Here is a 21,522-nt window from a genome sequence, read left to right as displayed (position 1 = left end):
CCAGGACATCATTATTTTATTAAATGAACAGGACAGCTAAATGAATGTGTAAGTGTGTGGGTGGTGTTTGCTCTGATGCTGCAATTATCACCTTTTATTTTGTTTGTGTGACTTACACTTTGTTGCCTATGGGCTGCCTGTTGTCATTGATTTACACAACTGCCTAAACAGCAAGGTTTGATACAATGACTCATTAAACCTGTTCTCTGCATGTGGAAGGCTGAAGAGAATACTGTATATATTTCATGATACTCTGCTGTTGCTTCATTTGAATAATCAGTGCACTGTATTACACATGTATTAGGTGTTAGATGTTAAGTTGGTAGCATACACATGCACAACACCACAGAGATTATTCAAAACAGTGTGCATTACTTCATTGTATATGTGCTCAGTTTAATTTAGGTTTTATGTATCGTACCTGGTTTGGAAATGTTTGGTGCACGACTGTAATTATGTCTGTAAACGATCAACTTTAAGGCAGAATGTTTTAATGTTTTTTTTTCTTAATGTGTATAACGGCAAGTGATGTTAATATGACTCTGCTCTGTGACTGTCAGGTTTGTTATGGGGCTCACAGTGTGTATCATACACAGCTGTATTTACTGTGGTTTTATGGTGTTTTTCATACTTGTCGATTTGGCCCTGTAGATAGTCAGTCATTGGAAGCCTCCACTCCATTCAACATTCAGCTTCTTTCAGCATTTCTCGGGGACATGTATTCATGGCCTGGTTGTGAAACCATCTGTGCAGTGTATATGCACTATTTCTCATTCATTTTTATTTTTCAGTGCATGTTTACAGGAAATTGCAAACATTACCATAAGGAACAGGAAATAGGAAAAAAAAAATCAATGTTAGACTTCAAGGATAAAACTGGAAATATAAGAAAAAGGACTGAAAAGTACGGGCTTAGTCTTCAGAACTTGATGTACTGTAGCTTATTGACACAGATCTTTAAAAACTACTGGGTCACATGTTCCTTCATTATCCTGAGCATGAGCCCTGTATTACACCATTCTGCTGCTGTAAATACTCACTAGTGTTAATCTGTGTATTACTTCTGTTTGAGTAATAGTGCTGACAACTACAGAGTCCAGCTGATTTAGGAAATGATGCAGCCTTTAAAAAAAAAAAAAAATCATACTTACTATGACCTGACCTGAGATTTACTTCTTGTAGCTGAGTGCTACAGACAGTGTAGAGGAGTCAAAGTATTCATGTTGGTTTAGTCTTTTCATGAGATTGGTTGACAAAAAGAAAAATGTAGAATAACACCAGCCTATCCTTTAACACATGAAACTCCTGTGTGAGAACTCAGTGGCCTAAAATGACCCAGAGGAGTCTTCTCCTGTGAACTGCTAAGCCCTCAGATAAATGACCGGCAGTAAAACATGAACCTATATTAAGTCTTGTTATGTTCTGTCTTACAGTCTCTGTCTCTCTCTCTCTCTCTCTGTTTTCTTTTACAAGGCATAGCACTTCCTACAGTAAATGTAGCAAGCCTGTGAAACCTGCCTGTGTGAAAAGCCCTATGATTGATGGACAAAGGGGCTGCTATGGCAGCACAGACAGGCCTTCAGCTTACCTCGCTGCTTAATTCCTTCTCCCGACTGGCATGCCACACTAAGAGATATACGCTTCAATTATACATGGGGATGGTGGGGGCGCAGGCTGCGCTGCTCTGCCTGAGAACTGATCAATATTTCAGCTCCAACGGGACCAAACGTCTAGTGGAGCAGCTGCTGCTTAACAGCTTTACACACTGGACTGGTAATACACAGCTATACACTGTAGGTGTGTGTGTGAGAGATTGAGGGAATTCAAGGGCCAGAAGACGAGGTGACTGAGAGATCAGACCCTCAACAAGGTGTTAGATATGTGTGCCTGACTTATTTCTGCCACACGTGGTATGTATTGACTTGATTCGTCTTCCTCCATTCCTCCATCCCTCGTTTCTCTTCCTGTCACTTCTCTTTTCCCTTCACACAAACACACAGGCACACACAGTGGGACGGTCCCTGTAATTTTACTATCAGCTCTGGGTTCTGCTCTGTCTGTGTGGGGTAGAGAGGAAGAGAGAGGCACTGAGACAGATAGAAAGAAAGATATTCTGTCTGTCTCGTACTTTGTTGTTCCAGGCTTTGACATGTCAGTTTCAGCTTTACCTTTTTTGAATCTGAACTCTGGCAGTGTTCCTCCAATCCTTTCATCGCTGTATATTTCCTGCATTCCTCCTGTATTGTGATGCATCTCTAGTATTCAGTGAGTGCCTGCAGTTTGTCTGTGAGGCATTTCAGACAGGAATTACAAAATGTCAGAAGACCAAAACCTGGGTGACAAACTAAGACTTTACCCAGCGAGCACTGAGATCTGTCGTTGGCAGAGCTGGGGATGTTGTAGAAAGCAGACTCTTTGGGTTTTGTTGGAGTCAGGGACGAGGCAGTGAAGCTAAACACCAGGAGTGGGGACTCAGGGAAGAGGTTGTGGGAATTGTGCTGATCAGAAAGTTTTCATTACGTGCAGGCATGTACTATGGAAACTGGAGTCAAAGCTGATGCTGACAATAGGTCTGAACTGTCACTGAAGCAAGTTAACTTTATGGCAAATGCCGGAGTTACTGCATTGATGATCCAGATGATCCAGAGCATAAAACCAGTGAGGACACACTCCCTCTGCTTTCAGGACCTTAGTCAGTTTTCAACTTCGTCTGTTATCTCCAAGTCAGTTTGGAGTGGTTATTCATCTTTGTCAGTTTCTGTCTGCCCCATATAATATCTGGAGAGAAAGAGTCTGCTTGTGATTTTCAGGTTATAACGATGTGTTTTCAGATCTGTTGAATTTGGATTCAAACACCCAGTGGAAAGGTGAACTTTTGCTGTGCTCACTGTGAGACTTGTCAGTGATCAGGTTGGTCCAAAGTTGATAACTACCTCCCAGATTTCCATTGAAATTTATTATGGCTATTCATAGTCTTATAGACAATATACTGCATAATTTAATAATACTTCATGCTTCTACTGACCCCTCCTCTACATCATCTCAGGCACTATCATCAGAATTTCCCTCTGACCAACTGTGAGATTTCCATAAATATCCTCACCTCAAGTGCCACAATGAGTCCAAACTTTCCAAATTTATCTTAAATAAGTCTAAAAGGCAGATTATTATGACATTAACTGAGCACTCTGATGCTTCTCAGATGATGTACTAGTTTGCTATTTGAAGACTCTCTGAGCAAAATGTCAATTATGCACATGATATTTATTACCAGTCAAGCAAATTAAGTGAGTGGTAGTTCACTTTTTCCTGATATAAACTATCAGTTATAATTGCTCCTGAATGTAAGCTTTCCACTAATCAATAACTCAAGGGGCAATGTTTTCCTGCCTGACCTTGGTTGGTGTTTTTAATGTTGCTGCTTGACTTGGAATTGACAGGATCATACAAGAAGTGGAGACACAGAGTGGTTTATGGTTTACAGTGAATTTTGTGAAAGAAAAACAAATGGAAATCATGATACTGTGTGGCATTGATGTGTAATTGATGCTGCTGCATGTAGCAAGATGGTCAGCTAAGACACCAGTCATAGATCTAGAGCTGCAAGATAGTGGACAGAGCCAGTGAAGCCAGATCGACCTGTAACTAGACTGTATTCAGTCAGAATCAGTGGTGATTAGAAGAGTTTTGTGCTCAGTGGTAAACCTTGACTACACACCTGAAAACCAAAGTGAAATTTGAAATGTTTTTTACATCACAGATTGCAAACATAAGAAGAAATGTGATGTGTTTACCAACAACAACCAACAAATATTTCATGCTCTTTCTTGCTCAACAGATATATTTTACGTCTTTATGCTAACTCTGATCATTCCATGTACAATTTATTAATATAACAGGCAGAAAATGTTAGAGATGAATATGAGCAAGCTTACGCTGAATGTAATCAGTCTAGGCAAACACCAGGTTACAACTGTGTGATTTCTATGTTTGACTCTAACAGGGATGGAACAATATATGACTTTATCGCCCATTGCAATGAAATCATATATTATATTTCTATATCAGGATAATCATGAATGGGGATAATCATTAATAACCTCACGGGTGACTTAAAAATCTGTCTGGCCAACATACAGTCCTGTATTGATTTATTTTGAATTACCACAAGGAGGAGCTGCATCTTTCCAGTCATCACCATGGCTGAAAGCTCAGCTCAAATGCTTTATACTATGGATTCCAAAACAAAGAACTCAATGTAAAATTAACTAATGCTACTTTCAGTTACTGAAGGTAGCAAGTATTGGTTTAGTTATACTAACGCTGACGTTTATAAATGTTTGTCACATTATGATGCTGTTTTGGTCACCAGTGAATTAAGCTGACATTAGCCAGGTAACGTTAGCTATGTAGCTAAACAGCAAATAGCCCCGCTGTCTCAGACCAGAGCGGAGCTGAGGTCTCAGAAGAATTGACTGTCTTACTACTGTTTTTCCTATAATAGACTGTTTGATTGGTTTTCACTTAAAAAAGATGCATCCTATCTGTGATGCAGTAAAAATATTAGTTTTTTTACCACATGTATGTTAATGTATTGTTAAGTGATTTTACTCTGTTTTGGAGCCATTAAGAGTTTAAAGCATATTTTCATGATTATCACAATAATATTGTTTGCAATTATTTTGGCCAGGATAATCATGACATGAAATTTTCATATGGTCCCATGTCTAGACTCATTCTTCATAGGTTACCATAATGTTTTCCAGAGGTCTCTAGATATTTGATTATTTGTTGCCAATACCCACCAGTGTTGGTTATCATCTGAAATTGAGGTTCAGTTGTATACATTCAGGTCAGATGTCCTCATCTAAAATAAAAGGCTAGTCATTTCCTAACAGCTTCACTTGATGTTTAAAATGGTCTGTAGTCTAAAATGGCCTCAGATGGAGATTTTTGAGGAATGAGAATTTCTGCTCAGTGAAATTCCTTGCTGGAAAGAAGTCGTATCACTGTCACCCTCATTCCTTGGAGGGAGTCCACATAACTGGGCTGTTTCTCCAGTAATTGCTGCAGTCCTCTCATCTTTGGCTGATAGATCAGCTTTTCCCTGTCCTCCACCTGTTCTTTTTCTCGCTCTCCATTTTCTTGTTATGACATAAACTTTTATATCAAATCACTTTTTTCTTTTAACTTTAGCCTCCTTGCACACCTCAGGGACACAGCATGGTCTGCCTCTGTTAATGCAGTCCAAGCCTGAGTTTCTCGCTACACCAGTCACTCAGCTGATAGAAAAGAACCTTTTCTGCCTTCAACTTCTCAATCAGCTCCATTACACTCTTTGTTCTCTCTTCAGCTGACATATTTCAGATTTTCAGTGGCTGCCTCTTTCAATGTTACACCTCTGATCCTACACACTAGTCTTCCTCATGCATATATAGAGATTCAGGTGTGTATTGTGGTAATGGTGGGATGTAGGAACGTCCCAGCCATTTTTACATGGATCCAGATTAACCAGCTACTCATAAACAAATAAAACTATTGCCTTGTTCTCATAGTTCTACAATATAGTGGTATAATCTCTTATCATAAAGAAAGATAATTTCTATAGACATGATAGTGCCTTAGATATATGCAGTTATTCATATTATTATTCATTCATCAGTTCATAGTAGTAGTAGTACTAGTAGTAGTAGCATGATAATCAGATTAATTTAGTTTCACTCCATTTATTACTCATTGTGTATGTTAAATGTTCTGTTCAGGAGGTATTATTTTGCCTTGATCAGTTATTGGTGGCTGACATACCTGTGCTGTTGACATAATTTTGATTTTAAATAGAAACAGCAGTTTAGCAGTTGCTAAGAGCAGGTAATTTAACATTTCTTAATGCTGTTCAGAAAAAAATATGATTTATGAGCTATTACCTCAGTCATTTGACTTATAATTAGCAGTTTAGCTGTGTTGATCCCATTCACACTTATTGTTTTCAGCAAATGTCAGAGATCTGAAACCAGGCTAGGACTGGGACTGAACTGTCACACAGATGCACAGTCAGTGCTGCCTGCCCCAGCTGCTATCCAGTGACATTATTGGGCATAAGAAAGCCTGAAGCCTCCATCCCTGTCATTTTCTCTGCCTCTCTATCATCCACACCACCATCTCTCATCTCCTGTATGCTGGTGACAGTCATAGGATTTCACACCGAGGATCTGTGATGCTGATACCCGCTGGTTCTGTGCCTGTCAAATGACTTACTGTATCTCTCTCCCTCCCTCTCTTCTCCACCTCTAGGCGTTGGCTATGCTGCCAAAACTAGTATCAAAGCATTACAGCCAAGAATCTTCCCGAGTGCATGAGCTTGCTTAGCTTTATGTGACTTCATGAGCTCGAGCTCAGCTATGACTTTGAGTTTTTCCTTCAACTGCAAAGTCTTAGGGTGAAAGCACATGGCACACAACAAACAGCAGTTATGCATCAGGAGCTCCGATGTACAGTGTATATTTATATAACACCTTAAAGCCTTTTGTTTATGCTGACAGCCTTTATTCATCTTAGGTACATGCAGAACATGTTAGTAAAGCAGGCATGCAGATATGTGGAGCAGGTCTATTATCTAAGTCCCAGGAAGCAGACACTAGTGCTTTCAGACTCCCAGCCAGTGTGTAGGCTAAATGGAAATGCCCTGTTTGCTTTTCTTTTGGGAAGCCTCCAGGGGTCGAACAACAGGGTCCTGTCAATTACACTCCTGGTGCTCTGGACCTCTCTATGCAAACCAGTGCTCATTTGCAGCCTCTTTGTTTTGTGCAGTGCCTGTGATTCCCTCTTCAGTGCTTGCCCAGTTGCCCACAAGTCGAGCATTTGAATGACCACCTCGAGGGGGCAGGAAGAATTAGCCTCAGCTTTTACACTGTGGTAGCACAACGAGAGGTTCATAATTGCATGTTAAGCCCCATTTGCCAGTTCGTCATTTTTTTTATCCAGTATTTTTTCATATAGACATTTTATAAAGTGTAAATCTAATATAGTCCATTAATTGTCCTGTTTTAGCCAGTAGGCAGCCAAGTCAACCCAATCATCTGGTCACAAAATGTGGCACAGGTTAGGCACATTTATATTTATTATTGTAATTCAAGGCAACTGTAACCATCACGTGTTGTCTCTTTATCTCACTTGTTCTCTCTTTTCTGCCATAGCTTTCCATCTAACAACATTTCTCCCTCACACTTTAATTTGCCTCTTTTCTGTCATAGTTAAGTTCTCTGTCACCCACAAAGGGGTCTCAGCTAAATCCCCAGAAGCTGCAGACAGGCTGGTTGTTGATAGTGACAGTGACTTCAGGCTATATGCCTCTGTGCTGATGATGTTTTAATGTCACCCCATCGCGGTTGGCCCCTCTTTACTCAGTTTGGGAAAGGGGTTTGATACTTACCCCTGTGAGAATCGATTACTGCTTTGTTGACACTCGCTGCAGTGTATAACCTCTCATTAGGTCCGACATATGCTGCTCCTGGCGTTGCTGCCGATGCAAGCTGTTTTCTCAATGATATCTCCCACTGCTCCTATGGCACTGGGAAGATCACAACACACTGCTTCATTGTAAAGTTCTGTTGTAGTTGAGCTGGTATAAATTTGGAGCTTTGCTCAGACAAACTGAGGCAAATATTAGTGCTGAATATTTAAATGTGAGAAGAGTTTCCATAATTAGGGATTTAACAGAATTTAGCGTATTTTTTCCAAAATGTTTTAATTCACTCAGACACTTGGGTATAACCAGTAAGTTGTCTAAAGCCATTCAAAACTCAGTTGACGTCTGTTGGAACACGCTTTCCTTCATTTCCTGTTGGTATCAAACACTACAGTGTGTTCATGTCTAGTTTGCAGTACCACCTCCCACAACAATACATACAGAAAACAGTGTGATGTTAAAACTCACTGCATGTTTCCATTGGACAGAAAATGGTAATATTCATTACATTATTTGTAGTGCCATCTTTATGTAGACACAATGTTCTTGGTTTGAATCTGGCTGGAAACCTTTGTTGAATGTTGTTTCCTATCTCTCTCCCTGATTTCCTGTTTCCTCTCTATTATTGCTACATATGTCTTGAAATAATAATTATAATGATATAATAAACAGAATGAATTTAGTGTTAAGTAATAAACCCTGGATTAGCAAGCCTATACAGCTGACAGCTGCAGGTAGCAGGTGGGAGTTAATCAAGAGATCAACATAGCAAGAGAAAATCTGCCTTCATCGCAGCTTTTAACAAATCATGACAAAGCTGAGAGGATGAGGAAATAGTGAAGCTTCCCTGTATCTGATTGAGACTAAGAACAGAAACATAGCAACACCACTACTGGAATCTGATAAAAATGCTTTCAGTTCACTTTGTTGGCTATGACACTGAACTTGGTCCATACATGTGCAGCAGCATCATGTGCAGCAGTATCATGTTTTGGCTCTGCTCTGAGGCAGGATCTAAACAACACACATCAGCTGGGAAATCTCTAGGCTGGAAAAAGAAATGTGAAAACACTGGTGTGACAAATGCAGCTAAAGCGTGCTGTACCGTTGTGGAAAAATTGTACAAATGTACTCATTATCTGAGATAAATGTATTTGTAAATATGTATTCAGAACACTTTTTTATCCATACTTAGCTTGTCTGTCTCAAAATATTCATAACCAGTCGTGGCTGTTTTCTTAATCATTGACTACATCCTTTTATAAATCTGAATTATTGTGAACTGAGGAAGGGAAATATTTGGTCTGCGGGGACAGAGCGTTTTTTAATTTTTTGCAAGAGATTGGACCAGAATCAATTTGGAGGTGTATCAAAGCAGCGAGGCAGATGAAAAAGGAATTCTACCTTTGAATTGGAAATCCATGGTGAACAATGTCCATGTTTGGATTGCTCAGAGATTTGGGACTACATCTTTGACCACAATGCAAATTCTACATTATCACAGGGGGATGAAATTTGGGTGAACATGATAGAATATAGAAAGAGAATATGGACCCCCCCCCCACCCCTCCCTCCTAAGCTCTTGTTCATACAGCCTGGGATAGGTTCAAGAGAAGTTCATTCAAAGATGAGGCTTTGATTTTGGAGTTAAGGTTGGAAGGAAATAAATAAATAAACTGAGTGAAAGTAAAGTTTTGAGTCTATGCATACTGAATGGCATGTATCTTGGGATGGGGGATATTTTTACTCAGCCGGTGTTTGGTGCTACTAGAATATCTGTCTGAATTCCAGCTCAGAAAACATTGAGTCAGTGCTCAGTAACTGGGAAACTGTGTTTTACTTTTATTGAGAAATTAGCTAGATATCAGATTAGGACAAATAAACCGATTTCTTAAAGCTTCCATTGAAGGCTGAGTGCTGAAAGTTTCTCCACACATTCAGAGCCTCCATGTTCAGTTCACAGACATTGTTACTCATCTCATTCTGTCTCATTGGCCCATGTCGACAAAGCCTTGAACAAAAATTTGTTAATGCTGAATCACTTCCAGCAGGACACTTTCATCCAAGCAGACGCACCAGTTTGTGAGCCATAGTGTTTTGTGAATCTCAACATCCTTGTCAGCGAGGCGAAGTCCAATGGATATATGAAAACAAGCAAGCAGACAAATAACTAAATCAAACCGTGGCTAGACGACTATCTTTAGCCTCCCACGTTTCCCATTTGTATTCAGCAGTGTTTGCATTTGGAAAAATAGTAATTTAAACTGGCCATGCTCAGAGATAAAAGACTGATGTGGCCGAAATAGGAACACCTCTGAGGTTTTGAATTTGAATATATGACTCTGTTGTGGCTGATAGTTGGGTCTAAAGATGAACAGGCTGTGCCACAGTGGGCTGGGAGAAATTGGCTCTGTATTTCAAGGTAGCTCATGTCTACTTATGTCATTTTTTTCTGTTGACACTGTCATGTTCTCCTTTATGGTTTTGAAAAATAACAGGCTTTATTGTGCTCGGGGACCAGTGGATCACAGAGAATTTGTGGGTCTCTTTATCATATTCAGGCCTTTGTGCATGTAAATCAGTGTGGCTCTGCTGTAGGTAGGCTATTATTCCCAATTTGAATGGTGGATCAGAGTCTGTAAACAATAGCGCCTACCTGGCACAGACTACAAACAGGCTCCCAAAAGGCTTGACTGTCTTCCTCTGAACTTGTGTAAAAATAGTGAGGTCAGACCCCCCACATGATCCTAAAGAGCCTCCTCACCAGGGGGACATACCTGCCTCATGAATGTTTTTGATGTCACATCCTCACCAATCAGGTACTCTTCTCAATGCTGGATGTTCAGCTCTTTATAGAGACTTACAGTGTGGAGACTGACACAAAAGTGCATGGTATGACCACAGAGAATGAACAACAGCAAAACAATAGGATGAAACAACTCCTTGTTCTTTCTAAGGGAAAATACCCTGCACTGTGAATGTTTGTAATTGAGGCAAATGATCTGGTACTGAATTAGTATTTCATTGGATGTGAGTCATTCAGCCTGACATCTTGTTCATTTCAACACATCTCTTGTTGGAAGAAGGATATTTTGTTTTTCTCTAACCGTTCAGTAGTGAGTGACAGATCCATTCTGCTAAAGTGGAGTAGAGGTCGTAAAGGAGCATCACAAACAATACTTGTGGTATTTTACATGCCCCCTTTTTCCCTTTTGATCCTGAGCATGTTTTATATGTTTATGTATGTGTTTCTGTCAGAGTCAGTCAAATCTTGTGAAAATCTCAGTCTATAGTTGTTCATTCTCAGTATCAAGATGCAGATTTATGATTATTTATCCCTGGACTGCAGTAACTGAAATGACAGCAACAATTGATGCTGACAGCCAAGCAGGGTACCATGGGATTGTTCACCATCTGTACTTGTTTATATGTCATTTCCCTGAAGTGGCTGTTTATTAACCATTATTACTGTATATGTCATATAACCGATCTTGATCTCTGTTCTTTCTGTTGTATGTCTCTCTCATACCAATGTGGAGAATCTTCCTATGCACTAAGCTGCTACAGATTAGGGATGGACATTTTGATTACTTTTTGAAGTCGATTAATCAAGCCAATTTAAGTTGATTAGTCGATTAGTCATGATGTCATCATTAAGATGTGCCCTCCACCCAAACCAAAACAATATGTTGTCATGTCATGTTTTTTGCAGTGTAGTGTACAGATGCACTAACTTTACCTCCCAAGCCCCACTCATCAACAACGCACCTCTGACTAGCAGCAATGTTCTCAGCAGTGTGTCTCATCTGTGCTGTGAGTCTGGAGCACAGAACCAGAAATGTTCTGGTCACCGTCCATGTTACGACAGGTGACAGTGACATAAAACTGTCCATGCAGTGGTTGTTATTGCTACTTTGTTGGCTTCTGTCAAATTCTATTTTGGAGCTTTAGCTGCCTCATTGTATTTTTTTCAGTCTGGCCAGTAATGGTCCTCTGCAGCCCCTCTCAATGTCCTGTGTCTGTGTCGTGCAAAAACATATATTTTTTTAATATGCAACTGCTTTATTCAGTGTTTCTAACAATTTTAATTACTTGGTCCATTTGTTTTGGAGTTAATGAGACCTCTGTAGATAATTCGGCTCCCAGTAGAAACCTCTTGAATGATGAACACTGAAGGAATCCTAACCTGAAAACAAGCTGAGCTAACGTTAGCAACAACCTGAGCTAACGTTAGCGGCAGCTTGTTCGCCTCTTCTTATTGCCAACATCTGTTCCAGTGTTTTGCTTGCACCACAAAGAGAGGAGATGCTCACTCGAGCAGAAACAGAACCAAAAACGTTAGTTCCGCGTCTCCATGAAGTAAAACATAAATCTACTCTCACCCCCAACCAAATAAAAGTTAGTCAACTAAAATTAGTCAATTCCTTAAAAAAAGTTGTTGACTATGCTTACCGTTTTGACTAATTGACTAATCGATTATTCGTGCACATCCCTACTACATATCCAGACCTGGGTCCCAATATAATCACCAACTCACTGCTAACTTTCTAGTCTAGTTTGTTTTTTTACTTGTTGATGCCATAATTTGACTTTTGATTGCAAACTGCTGTGGCCTCATTTTAAAATCAGCGTGGTTTAGATCACAGACCTGAAAAACTTTATGTCTTTCACTGCAGAAACTCTTATCAGGTTTCTTTGTACGGCACCAGATAGATACCATGCTGCTTTCTGAATGAATCAGAGTTGTAGGATTAATTCTTCACTCCATGTTTATGTTTTCCTAGGTCCTGTACTTCCATACGTCTCTGCGGCTATCCAGCACTGTGGTGGTCCTGGAGCTGGTGTCATTGTCACCCAGGCCAGACGGTTCCCAGCAGGCCCTGGGGCGAGGCTTCACTGTCCTGGAGCTTTTTACCAACAGGCCAGAGGCTCAGGCTGCCGATGGGGACAGAAGGTGATTAGCCCATTCCTAATTACACCAGTCAGGGATTAATGATGTTACACATGAGGAGACGGTTGAAGGACAGGTGTAGGGATTACTCCTCGAATATCACTGAGGGAATTCACCCTGTTTGGTCCAGTTACACCTGTTAAGCTTTTGCAATAATGTGTAACACATATATATCCATTATAATTGTCCAAGTTTTTACTGTATGCATGCAGAACTACTGTTGTGTGTAAGGTATTTAGTGAGAGCTGTGTTTGCTCTGCTATCAGAAGTCAGGGTTTACAGAGGATAGTCAGGAGGTAGTCTGGTTAACTGATAATAGTTTGAAGATAAAATAATCCTTTAGTCCTGTATTGTAGACAAATGTGGCTGGCAGAACAGTGAACACATGTTTTTGTTGTGTGGAGACCTATAACAGCTCCAAGTATCTGTTTCATTTTATCTCCTAGGCTGAATCTACACCATGGATCACCAAGAAGCCTACTCCATCCTCTGCTGAAGGACACTGTTGACTGTAAGTACCTTTTTTATGTACTCTGTTTCTCAGGTATTTTTAAGTCTGGTCAGTAGTGATCCAGTAGTCTGGATAAACCATGACCCTCCTCTGTTTGGAAGTCTGAAGTTTCCAGAGTGAATTTAAAGGTTATATCGTTTAGAAGTTGTGATTGAATGAATAAATAAAACCGTAGATCTCTCAGCTGGATGTTAACAGTCCTGGGTTTGTGTGAGAGTTATTTTGGGTAATTCACTGCTATCAACTGAATTATCTCTGAGTATTAGGCTAACATCAGTTTAGTGTTTCAGAACAAGTCTTCTTGAATTATTGAGTTTGCTACTGAAGTGCTGGGTTGGTCTATGTCTACGTCCTTGCTTGGCCTAAAACCAAGGCTATGAATTACAAAATACCGTAGTGCCTCACAGTATGAATAACACTGTGCCCAGTGAGAGCAAGAGTTCCTGTCTTGGCTATCATGTCACATGAATATTAGAAAACCCTCTCTCAAATGGACTCTTATGCTCGCTGAATTATTAACTACATGCCTGTTGTTTAGTAGAATGTTGCTTTTCTGTTAGAAGGCCCAGACTGCTGCCACTGCTGCTGCTCCTTTATGGTCAGAAACCTTTTTCATGTCTTTATATTGATTTTGTTCTGATCCACTGTGACAGGGACACAGTCTCTGTATCTGCTGCTTGATGTGAGACAGTTTGACTGTGAGTTTGTGAAACAAGGATCTAAAAATGTTTTGTGCTGCAGTGAAATAAGTACAGTTCCTTACAGTGGTCATTCACGTCTGATTGTGTGAAGAATCACAATGAGAAAACATGCCCTGCAGGCTGACATTTTTTTACTCTCCATTTATTACATATTCCACATTATTCAGTTTTCCCGAGTTTGTTTTTGAAAATACGGTGGCTCCAGATAAGAGGAATATCTTCATTTTTTCTCGATGTGTGCAAATGAAGTTGGGGTTAAAAGTTGAATTGAATAAAAGTGAATGAATGTAAACTACAAATTGCTGTATTACAACATGCCTACCATATTAAAGTGATAGCAGGATTCACACACCGTCATCATTACAATGGACTGTGCTTCCTCACAGTCCAAAAACAGCCCTCTGCTATTGAAGGCTCAGATAATGTCCAAAAACTAGAGGTTATTCTGCAGACATGGACCTGTTTACACAAGTTTTATCAGCATGTGGAGGTTATGAAATTTAGGCTTCATGAGCTCATCATGAACATAAGTGGATGACAAATTATACGTCACATGGACTCGCGTCACATGACCCTCGCAAACATGGAAACTATAAATGATCCTGTTGGTACATTGACATATTTATTAATAAAAGAAGTTCTCCTTCAAAGTTAATACATTATGTAGCCCCCTATCCTACAGGCTGCCTCATACTTATAGCTTAAGGCTATAAAGAACACTTGTCTGTGAGGCTGTGGTGTTTGATTTGGTGGTGTGAGAGAGTTTTAAACATTCTGTTGATTTATAAATAATAGAAAATCATAAAACCACCTGTCAAAAGAAGCTAATTGACTGGCAGGCTATAGCAAAACTAGTATCTGTCCCCTCATGTCTTTGATGCTTTAAAGCTTCTGAATACGTCTTTAGCACTGTGCAGTCTGTGCACATACTGTATGAACTTTCCTTGCTAAAGCAAACAAACCTTGGTCGTGTCATTTACACAATGGAGCTTATTTTCTGTCCCAAGGCCAGCAATTGTGCTCTGTCCCCAGGAATACCCAGGTAGGTCGGCATTCTGTCCGCTGTTTACAGTGCAAAATGTGGTCTTTGTCTTTACACTCCACTGAGAATTGTTTGCTACATCACAACATGCAGCAAAAGCTGATAGAATGAAAAGATGCTTTGCCACCACACGGAAGGTAATTTTATGCCATGGAAAATATGTTCACTGGATTCCTCTCACAGCAGAAATAAAGACAGTCAAATGTGTGTAATGTAGCTGCAAATAAACACTTCATACTTAACTCTCACACTTGTTTGTGGACCTTAAATATCAAGTTGGCCCTGCTGCATCAGTCATATACTATCAGTGTACATGATGTGTGTTTACTTTCTGCTTTTATTGGTTAGTTAACAGAGAATGATGAGAAATAACAGATAGGATGGTTGTTGGCAGCCAGATTTCACCTCAGGATTATACACCTTAAAGTTCATGGATTCATTTCTTATAATATTTTTAACTAGATGAAAGATTAGGGCTTCACCAAAGTCATTAAGTTTCACTGAGCCCTGCTTGAAATTGCAGGGCAGAACTCTCACTGGAGAAACTCTTCTACGCCTTTGCAATTGTGTATTTTGAACGTAGCTCATTTGCTGGGTGATGTTAGGTGTCTACAAAAAATCTGGGAAAGGTGTCATGTGGGCATAGACACCAAGTGGAATGAAAACTTTTTCATTTTTTAGGATCTTTCTGTATTGTCAGGGAAGCTCTAGCTAAATCTTTAGTACTTTGTAGAAACTAATGTCAGCACATGCCACTCTGAACATTCACACCAGATCACTTATACTGTAATCGTTTTGTAAACAGTGCTCTTTGTTTTTATAGTCCATAACAAACAATGGCGAAATTTTCTTGGACTCACACACACAGATTTGACTGGAAACTAGAAAAACAAAGTCCATTACATAAAACGATCAAATCCAAGTTCAATTCACAATCTTTGATTTGAGAACCAGTTTTGAATGAAGAATCAATTCTTAAGTGAATGGTGACACCAAGAATTGCAGCCCAATCGTGAGGTTCACAAAGATTGTTGTTCCAACAGGGTGAGGAGGTACTGAGAGATGCATGACATGTTTGTTGACAGTAAGGAAAAAAAAAAAAAAAAACAGAACAATGGCAGCCTTGTTCTTGAAAACAGTTAAGTAAAAAATATTCCACTTAAAAACACAGCAGTGTTTGTGTGGGGAGGTAAACGCTCACATACAATGATACAGAACATTTATACAGAAAGTAAATTTTAGTGTATGAATTTATTGAAATCTTCTATGATTCTGTCGTAATAGAGTTTTTCCTTTTGGAAACATGTAACTCTTTGCTAAGAAGTGACACAGCCAGGGTATGTGCATGTTTTCTGAGTAAATGTGTGGTGTGGTGTGTGTAAGAGGAAGTAATTGTTTGCCAGAACAGGAGCAGGGACACGCAGGATGTATGTATATACTGGTGGCAGCCAAACAGTCTGTAGCTCTGTGTTTGACTGCCTGGCCAGGCTTTCTGCCACTGGCTGAACAACACACATACTTGCCTCTCTGGGGTAGGCTGATAAATGGATAGAGACACATGAATTCAGAAAGAAGAGGAAAAATGCAGGGAGAAGTGGAGTCTTTGTCGGTATGAGACCGAGTTGATTGTAAATGTAGGGATGATAGGTGATGGTATGCATAAATTCTCCTAACACTAATTATAATTATAATGAGAAAACATACAACCACTAGGCTGATTAAAAACCCAGAGTGGTGCAGCTAAAAGCTTGTTCTGAAAAGGTAATGGTTTGGATAAACACACTCTTTACTCTTTTCAGGAGAAAATAAAAGCTTGCTCCTTAGGTTAAACACAGTTTTAATCTATGAAATAGAAGTTGGGCCAAAAGGTTCTAAGATTAGTGGAGAAAAACCTGAATGAAGAAATATCAAATGGAGAGCAGTTAGTCTGAATTGGAACAGAAAAAGGAGAAAACATACAAGGAAGATGTAGAGCGGTGGTGGCAGAGAAGTCAAAACTATTCTCCAAAGCTGGAGTCAGGGTCAAGAGGCAGGAAATGGGGAAAGAAGGGAAAATAGAGGAGAGGAAGTTGCCTCTGGGCTTTTGAAAGTCTTAAAGGATGGAAGGCAAAAATCAGAGGAAGAAACAAGCACCAAGGGAAGCAGAAAGCTCATTGGCTTCATCTAAGCTTCTCCTCTCAACCAACTGGGAGAAAAGGGGAATGAGGAGAGAGGAAAAAGGGACTGAGGGCTCCTCTGGTGCCCTCTTAGTCAGATGAGAGGACAAACAGATGGTACATTGTGTTCACATTAACATATCTTAATTTGAAGCTACACCATGATGCATTAATTTATTGTTTATGTCTGTGTGTGGGGGACAGAGAGGTAATACCATGACAAATATTGTCAGTGATACGCCAAAAAGCCTCTCTGTGGCCAAGATAAAGGTGTTTGCTTCAATAGGGCTTTCCTGCATATCTGTCTCTAAGGCATCCCACAGAAGTGTTTGTTTTCACCACCTACGCCAAGCTTTATTGCTGTTGGGGTGAACTTCAAACTTCCAACAAACATAATGAAGTTAAACAACATTTTCCCCCTGTTGTGGCTTCTCCATCTGTACCTATACCACTTTAGGCTCATATTGAGCTAGGGTAAACTCTGCTTTACGACTTCATCAGCAGTTTATTGGTGAAATAGTCTGCAGTGTTTTCATGTTTAAGATGTATTCTAAGATCGATGAAATAGTGTTTCTGTATAAGTAAAAAAAAAAAAAAACCTCATTGAGTAAAGAAGAAAGTGACATTAGCAGAAGGTTTTTTTTGTTAAGGAGTAAATCTGATGTGTTACAACTTTAAACTTATTTTCGTAGTTTTGAGAAACATTTCTTTCCTATATTCTAATAATATACGATTTTTAATATAATTCTCAGCAAGTTAATTGTCGAGGTCTCAGAACATGATGTCATTGCTAAAATGAAGTTCCACAAGGAAAGAAATATGAGTGGTTTTGAATAAACTTTAAGGTCATCCAAATGGATATAGAGGAGAAAAATAAAGTTGATTGCTAAAATTATTACTCACATTATCTGTGAGTAATTTGACAAAGTCTATAAACCAACTTCTTGGTTCAACTTTGACCTGCAGTTCTTTAGGTCACAGTTCTTCCTTTGCAATGAGGAATCATCACCAGTTGATCTGCACTCACACTCAGTTTTACCTCCAAACTGAGTGGTTTTGTTGATCTCTCTTAACTGCTGACTTGTTTACAATCTGATCGTCTGATTGCTGTTGTTCCAGTTGCTTTACTTTGGTGGTTTCAATGTTATTGTCACTGATAAAGATTATGAATAAAACCACGAAGCAAAGACAAGGAAAAGACATGATTACACTCCTCGTATTCGCCAGACTAATTACAGACTCTCACTTGCTCTCACTGTGGCTTCATCTGTGCCTCCTGAAAATGCTGTAGCTGCAGTTTGGTGGAGTTACTGGTAAATTTGAGCTGCGTGGACGGATATATTGGTGGATAATAAGTATAAGTTTAAGTAATTCTTACAGTGCATCGTAAAGTTGTTTGTTTGTTTTTTTTTAAAAATAAAAAATAAATAAATATTGGCCAAGTACTAGCTGTAAAATTCTAGTAACAGTCTGGAAATCTGCAAAAAAATAATCAGAGTTTCTCTTTGCCAAAGTTTACATCTTCAAACTGCTCGGTACATCTGATGACCAGTCCAAACCCAACATTAAACAATAATGTAGTCAAACAAAGTAAAGCAGAAGCTTTGCACTCGTAGCTCCACTGTTTGGTAAGTAGCCATTGCTAAGGACCAAACATAGAAACAAACGGATCCTGCAAATCACTAATTCAGATCCCTTCACTCTTACCTAAGTTGGCAGTAAAAGTCTGTGTCAGAAATCACCCCATCTCATCGTTACTACTTTCTTCTTTCCAACTCAACCGTCTCCCAGAACCACTGCCACTGTTTGTCTGATGCTGCGCCATTTTCTGGGTTTTTTCCCCCTCTCTTCCTTGGTTTCACATCTCTTGCCAAGCTTCTGCTCAACTGACTCTGAGGTACCACACCACTGCTGTAAGGAAATTTTGGGGTGGTTTTCTAATCTATGCACAGCATCTGACTAAAACCCAGGCTTGATACATAATGAATAACAAGAAATAAATGATGAAAAAGTTGCCGACACCTGGGCACCATCTGTGTCAAGAAAGTTCTATGTTTCATTTCTCCCTCCTCTTCTCTCCCTTCCCAGCTCTCTTTTTTCATGTGTTTCACGGTGAGAAACACCTTTTCAATGAAAGCTGCTGTCGCCACTGAAAATGTCTGTGGAAACAGAGTTGAAGCTGTGCTGCAACCTCAGACATTTCCCCCAAACCATTTTCCTTTTTTGGCTTTAGGCGTAAGCACTTTTTTGTAGTAAGTTAACAGTTAGAGAGAGTTAAAGGGTTTGGCTGGGATGAGTCATGAATGGGGAGGGAGGTGAACACACTGATATACTCCATCCTCTTCTCAATCCCCTTTCATTGACTTTAAAGAGAAAGGCACTGGCTCTGCCCTAAAAATGGATGAAAACTGTCTACAATAGAAATGGACATTCTTCCTATGAATCTATTAGATTTCCCTAATGTTATTGTTTTATATGATTTGAGCAGAGTAATTTTATTAACAGAACTCTCCCTCCAGTCCAGAAGATACTGTTTATTTCAAACAGATTCATCATAAAATCCATGTTCTTTTCTGTCGCACTGTACAGCTGATCCTGTGTTGATCCATCTGCTTCTTTGCTGATTTTATTTTCTTGGTAAAAAGATTTCAAATGTGGTTCTTGAAATAATGTAGCAGCATAAATATGTTAGAAGTTACCACTGGGTGACATCAGTGGATTGGTTTCCTCCTCACAAAAACCTGAACTTTATTTCTATACCCCAGGTGTTAAACTTTTCTCTCTCCTGGGCATAGTTTATAAGGTAGTCAGGGCTAGAAGAAATGCAGTGATGTTTTAAAAGCTGATGCCTACAGTTTATTGAAGGATAAACTGTGTCTGTGTGGATTACATTCAGCAGTTTCTCCAGACTGTGGAATGTTGGGTAGTTTCAGATCTTTGATGCTGCATCCTCTGTATTTTGATGACTGGAAGAAGTCATTTGGTTTCCTGCTGCACATTAATGGTCAGATACACTTCATTCTGAGGAAAAGAGTAGAAGCAAAAAGTGTATTTAAAAATGTGACAAGTTAAATGCCATCATTTCTTAATATTTTGTCAGTGCTTCATTTTATTTTCATTACATATTGAAACCTGATGTTTCTTGAAGTGTTTGTAGAATATGAAGGTTCACATTCAGACTCCCTCAGAGGATCCAATAGTGTCTTGTGATGTTAAAGTGTGTTTCATATTTCCCACAGAACATTAAGTCAACAGGATCTCAGCCTCTGTAGTGGCTCTTATTGGTTAATGTGCAGATGATCCTCTGCATGTCACAACTCTGGATTCACATGTCTCAACATTTCCACCATATGTGTCTAGTGGGAGGCAAAAGGCTGTCTCTAAACACTGAATACCTGTATACCCACAGTACTGTGCTAAAGTTTTCGATGTTTAGATTCTTTGGGATTCTTCCCATTAGGTAACACCTACCCATACCATTAGGGTCCCAACAACATACAACAAGCCCAAACATAAAACCAGAGTCATAAAGAACTATCTTCAGCAATAAGAAGAATAAGGACTCCTGCACCAGATGGTCTGGCTTCCACAGAGCCCAGATCTCAACATAATTAAATCAGTCTGGGATTACATACAGAGACAGAAGACACTGAGACAGAATAAATTCACACAAGAACTGTGGCAAGTTCTCCAAGATGCTTAGAAGAACCTTCCTGCCAAGTCCTGGTGCTGTTTTAAAGGCAGAGGACACAACAAATATTGATTTGATTTAAGTTTTTTTTCCTGTTCATTACACTTATGAAGTTAAAAAAAAACTTTTGCAAACTTTGGCAACTCCCTTCACTTTTTAACCCCTTAAACTTTTGTACAGTACAGTAATATAATTGTGTATAGTATATATTTATATTATTTCCTCAGCATTCGCCAAGAAATTTAGCACTGCGTAGACGACTGCCATATGATTAGTTTACAACCTCCATCAAAACTATTACAACCAGAAAAAGAAATTATCCATATGTAGGTTTTCTGATTTGTCACCTTTATAACTTAGTCAATGCTGTTTAGGTTCCAACAACCAAAACAAGTTGGTTGAGGTTATGGACGGGCCGTGATCATAGTTAACAGAAACCAGTGTTGACTTTTGGTAGGAGATGAGATGGGAACGGTGGTGTTGAAATCATCTTCCACCCTGACCTCCTGAGTCTATGAGCAAACTACTAACTTCTTGTTTTTCTGATGAGGACACTCCAGATCTGTCTCTTCACTCTCCTCCTGTAAACTCTCCAATTACAAACATGAAATTATATTACTTCCTGTAGCTCCTACAAGGACTGCGCTGTACTCTAAATCTAATCAACTTCAAAGCAAAACTGTTTTTCCTTCTGTAATTGATATGTTTGTTCACTGCAGGTGAAGAGATGTGTTGTACATATAATTCTAGGTAAAATTAGCTCCTGCATCGTTTTTTTGCTCGTGTGGTGACAGTGGTTGCCATGGTCACACAATGAAAGTTGAAAAAAAGTTGGATTACATTAAAACATACATGTTAATGGTATAAGAGATTACAAGTCTGTATTTTTAGTTTGGATACCTTCCTTTGTTTCAACAAAACTGCTGCGTGTGTGTGTGTGTGCATGTGTGTGTGTAGAAAACTCTGATAAGCTGTTATCACCATACCTCTGTTTACTGTGATAAT

At 39.4% G+C, this 21,522-nt stretch overlaps 1 protein-coding gene across 2 annotated transcripts in view; it reads left to right on the top strand.

The window, feature by feature from the left end:
* Positions 1-21,522, top strand: part of nphp4 (nephronophthisis 4) — a 143,581-nt gene that overhangs the window by 11,198 nt on the left and 110,861 nt on the right. For both annotated transcript variants that reach the window (XM_018675135.2, XM_051071077.1), the window contains exons 4-5: positions 12,250-12,419; positions 12,863-12,927. In XM_018675135.2, coding sequence (XP_018530651.1) covers positions 12,250-12,419; positions 12,863-12,927 — 235 coding nt within the window. The remainder of the gene's footprint in view (positions 1-12,249; positions 12,420-12,862; positions 12,928-21,522) is intronic.

The sequence above is a fragment of the Lates calcarifer genome, linkage group LG6 (assembly GCF_001640805.2).
Source record: "Lates calcarifer isolate ASB-BC8 linkage group LG6, TLL_Latcal_v3, whole genome shotgun sequence".
Lineage (NCBI taxonomy): Eukaryota > Metazoa > Chordata > Actinopteri > Centropomidae > Lates > Lates calcarifer.
The sequence above is the reverse complement of the archived record's forward strand: the minus strand, read 5'-3'. Positions and strand labels throughout refer to the sequence as shown.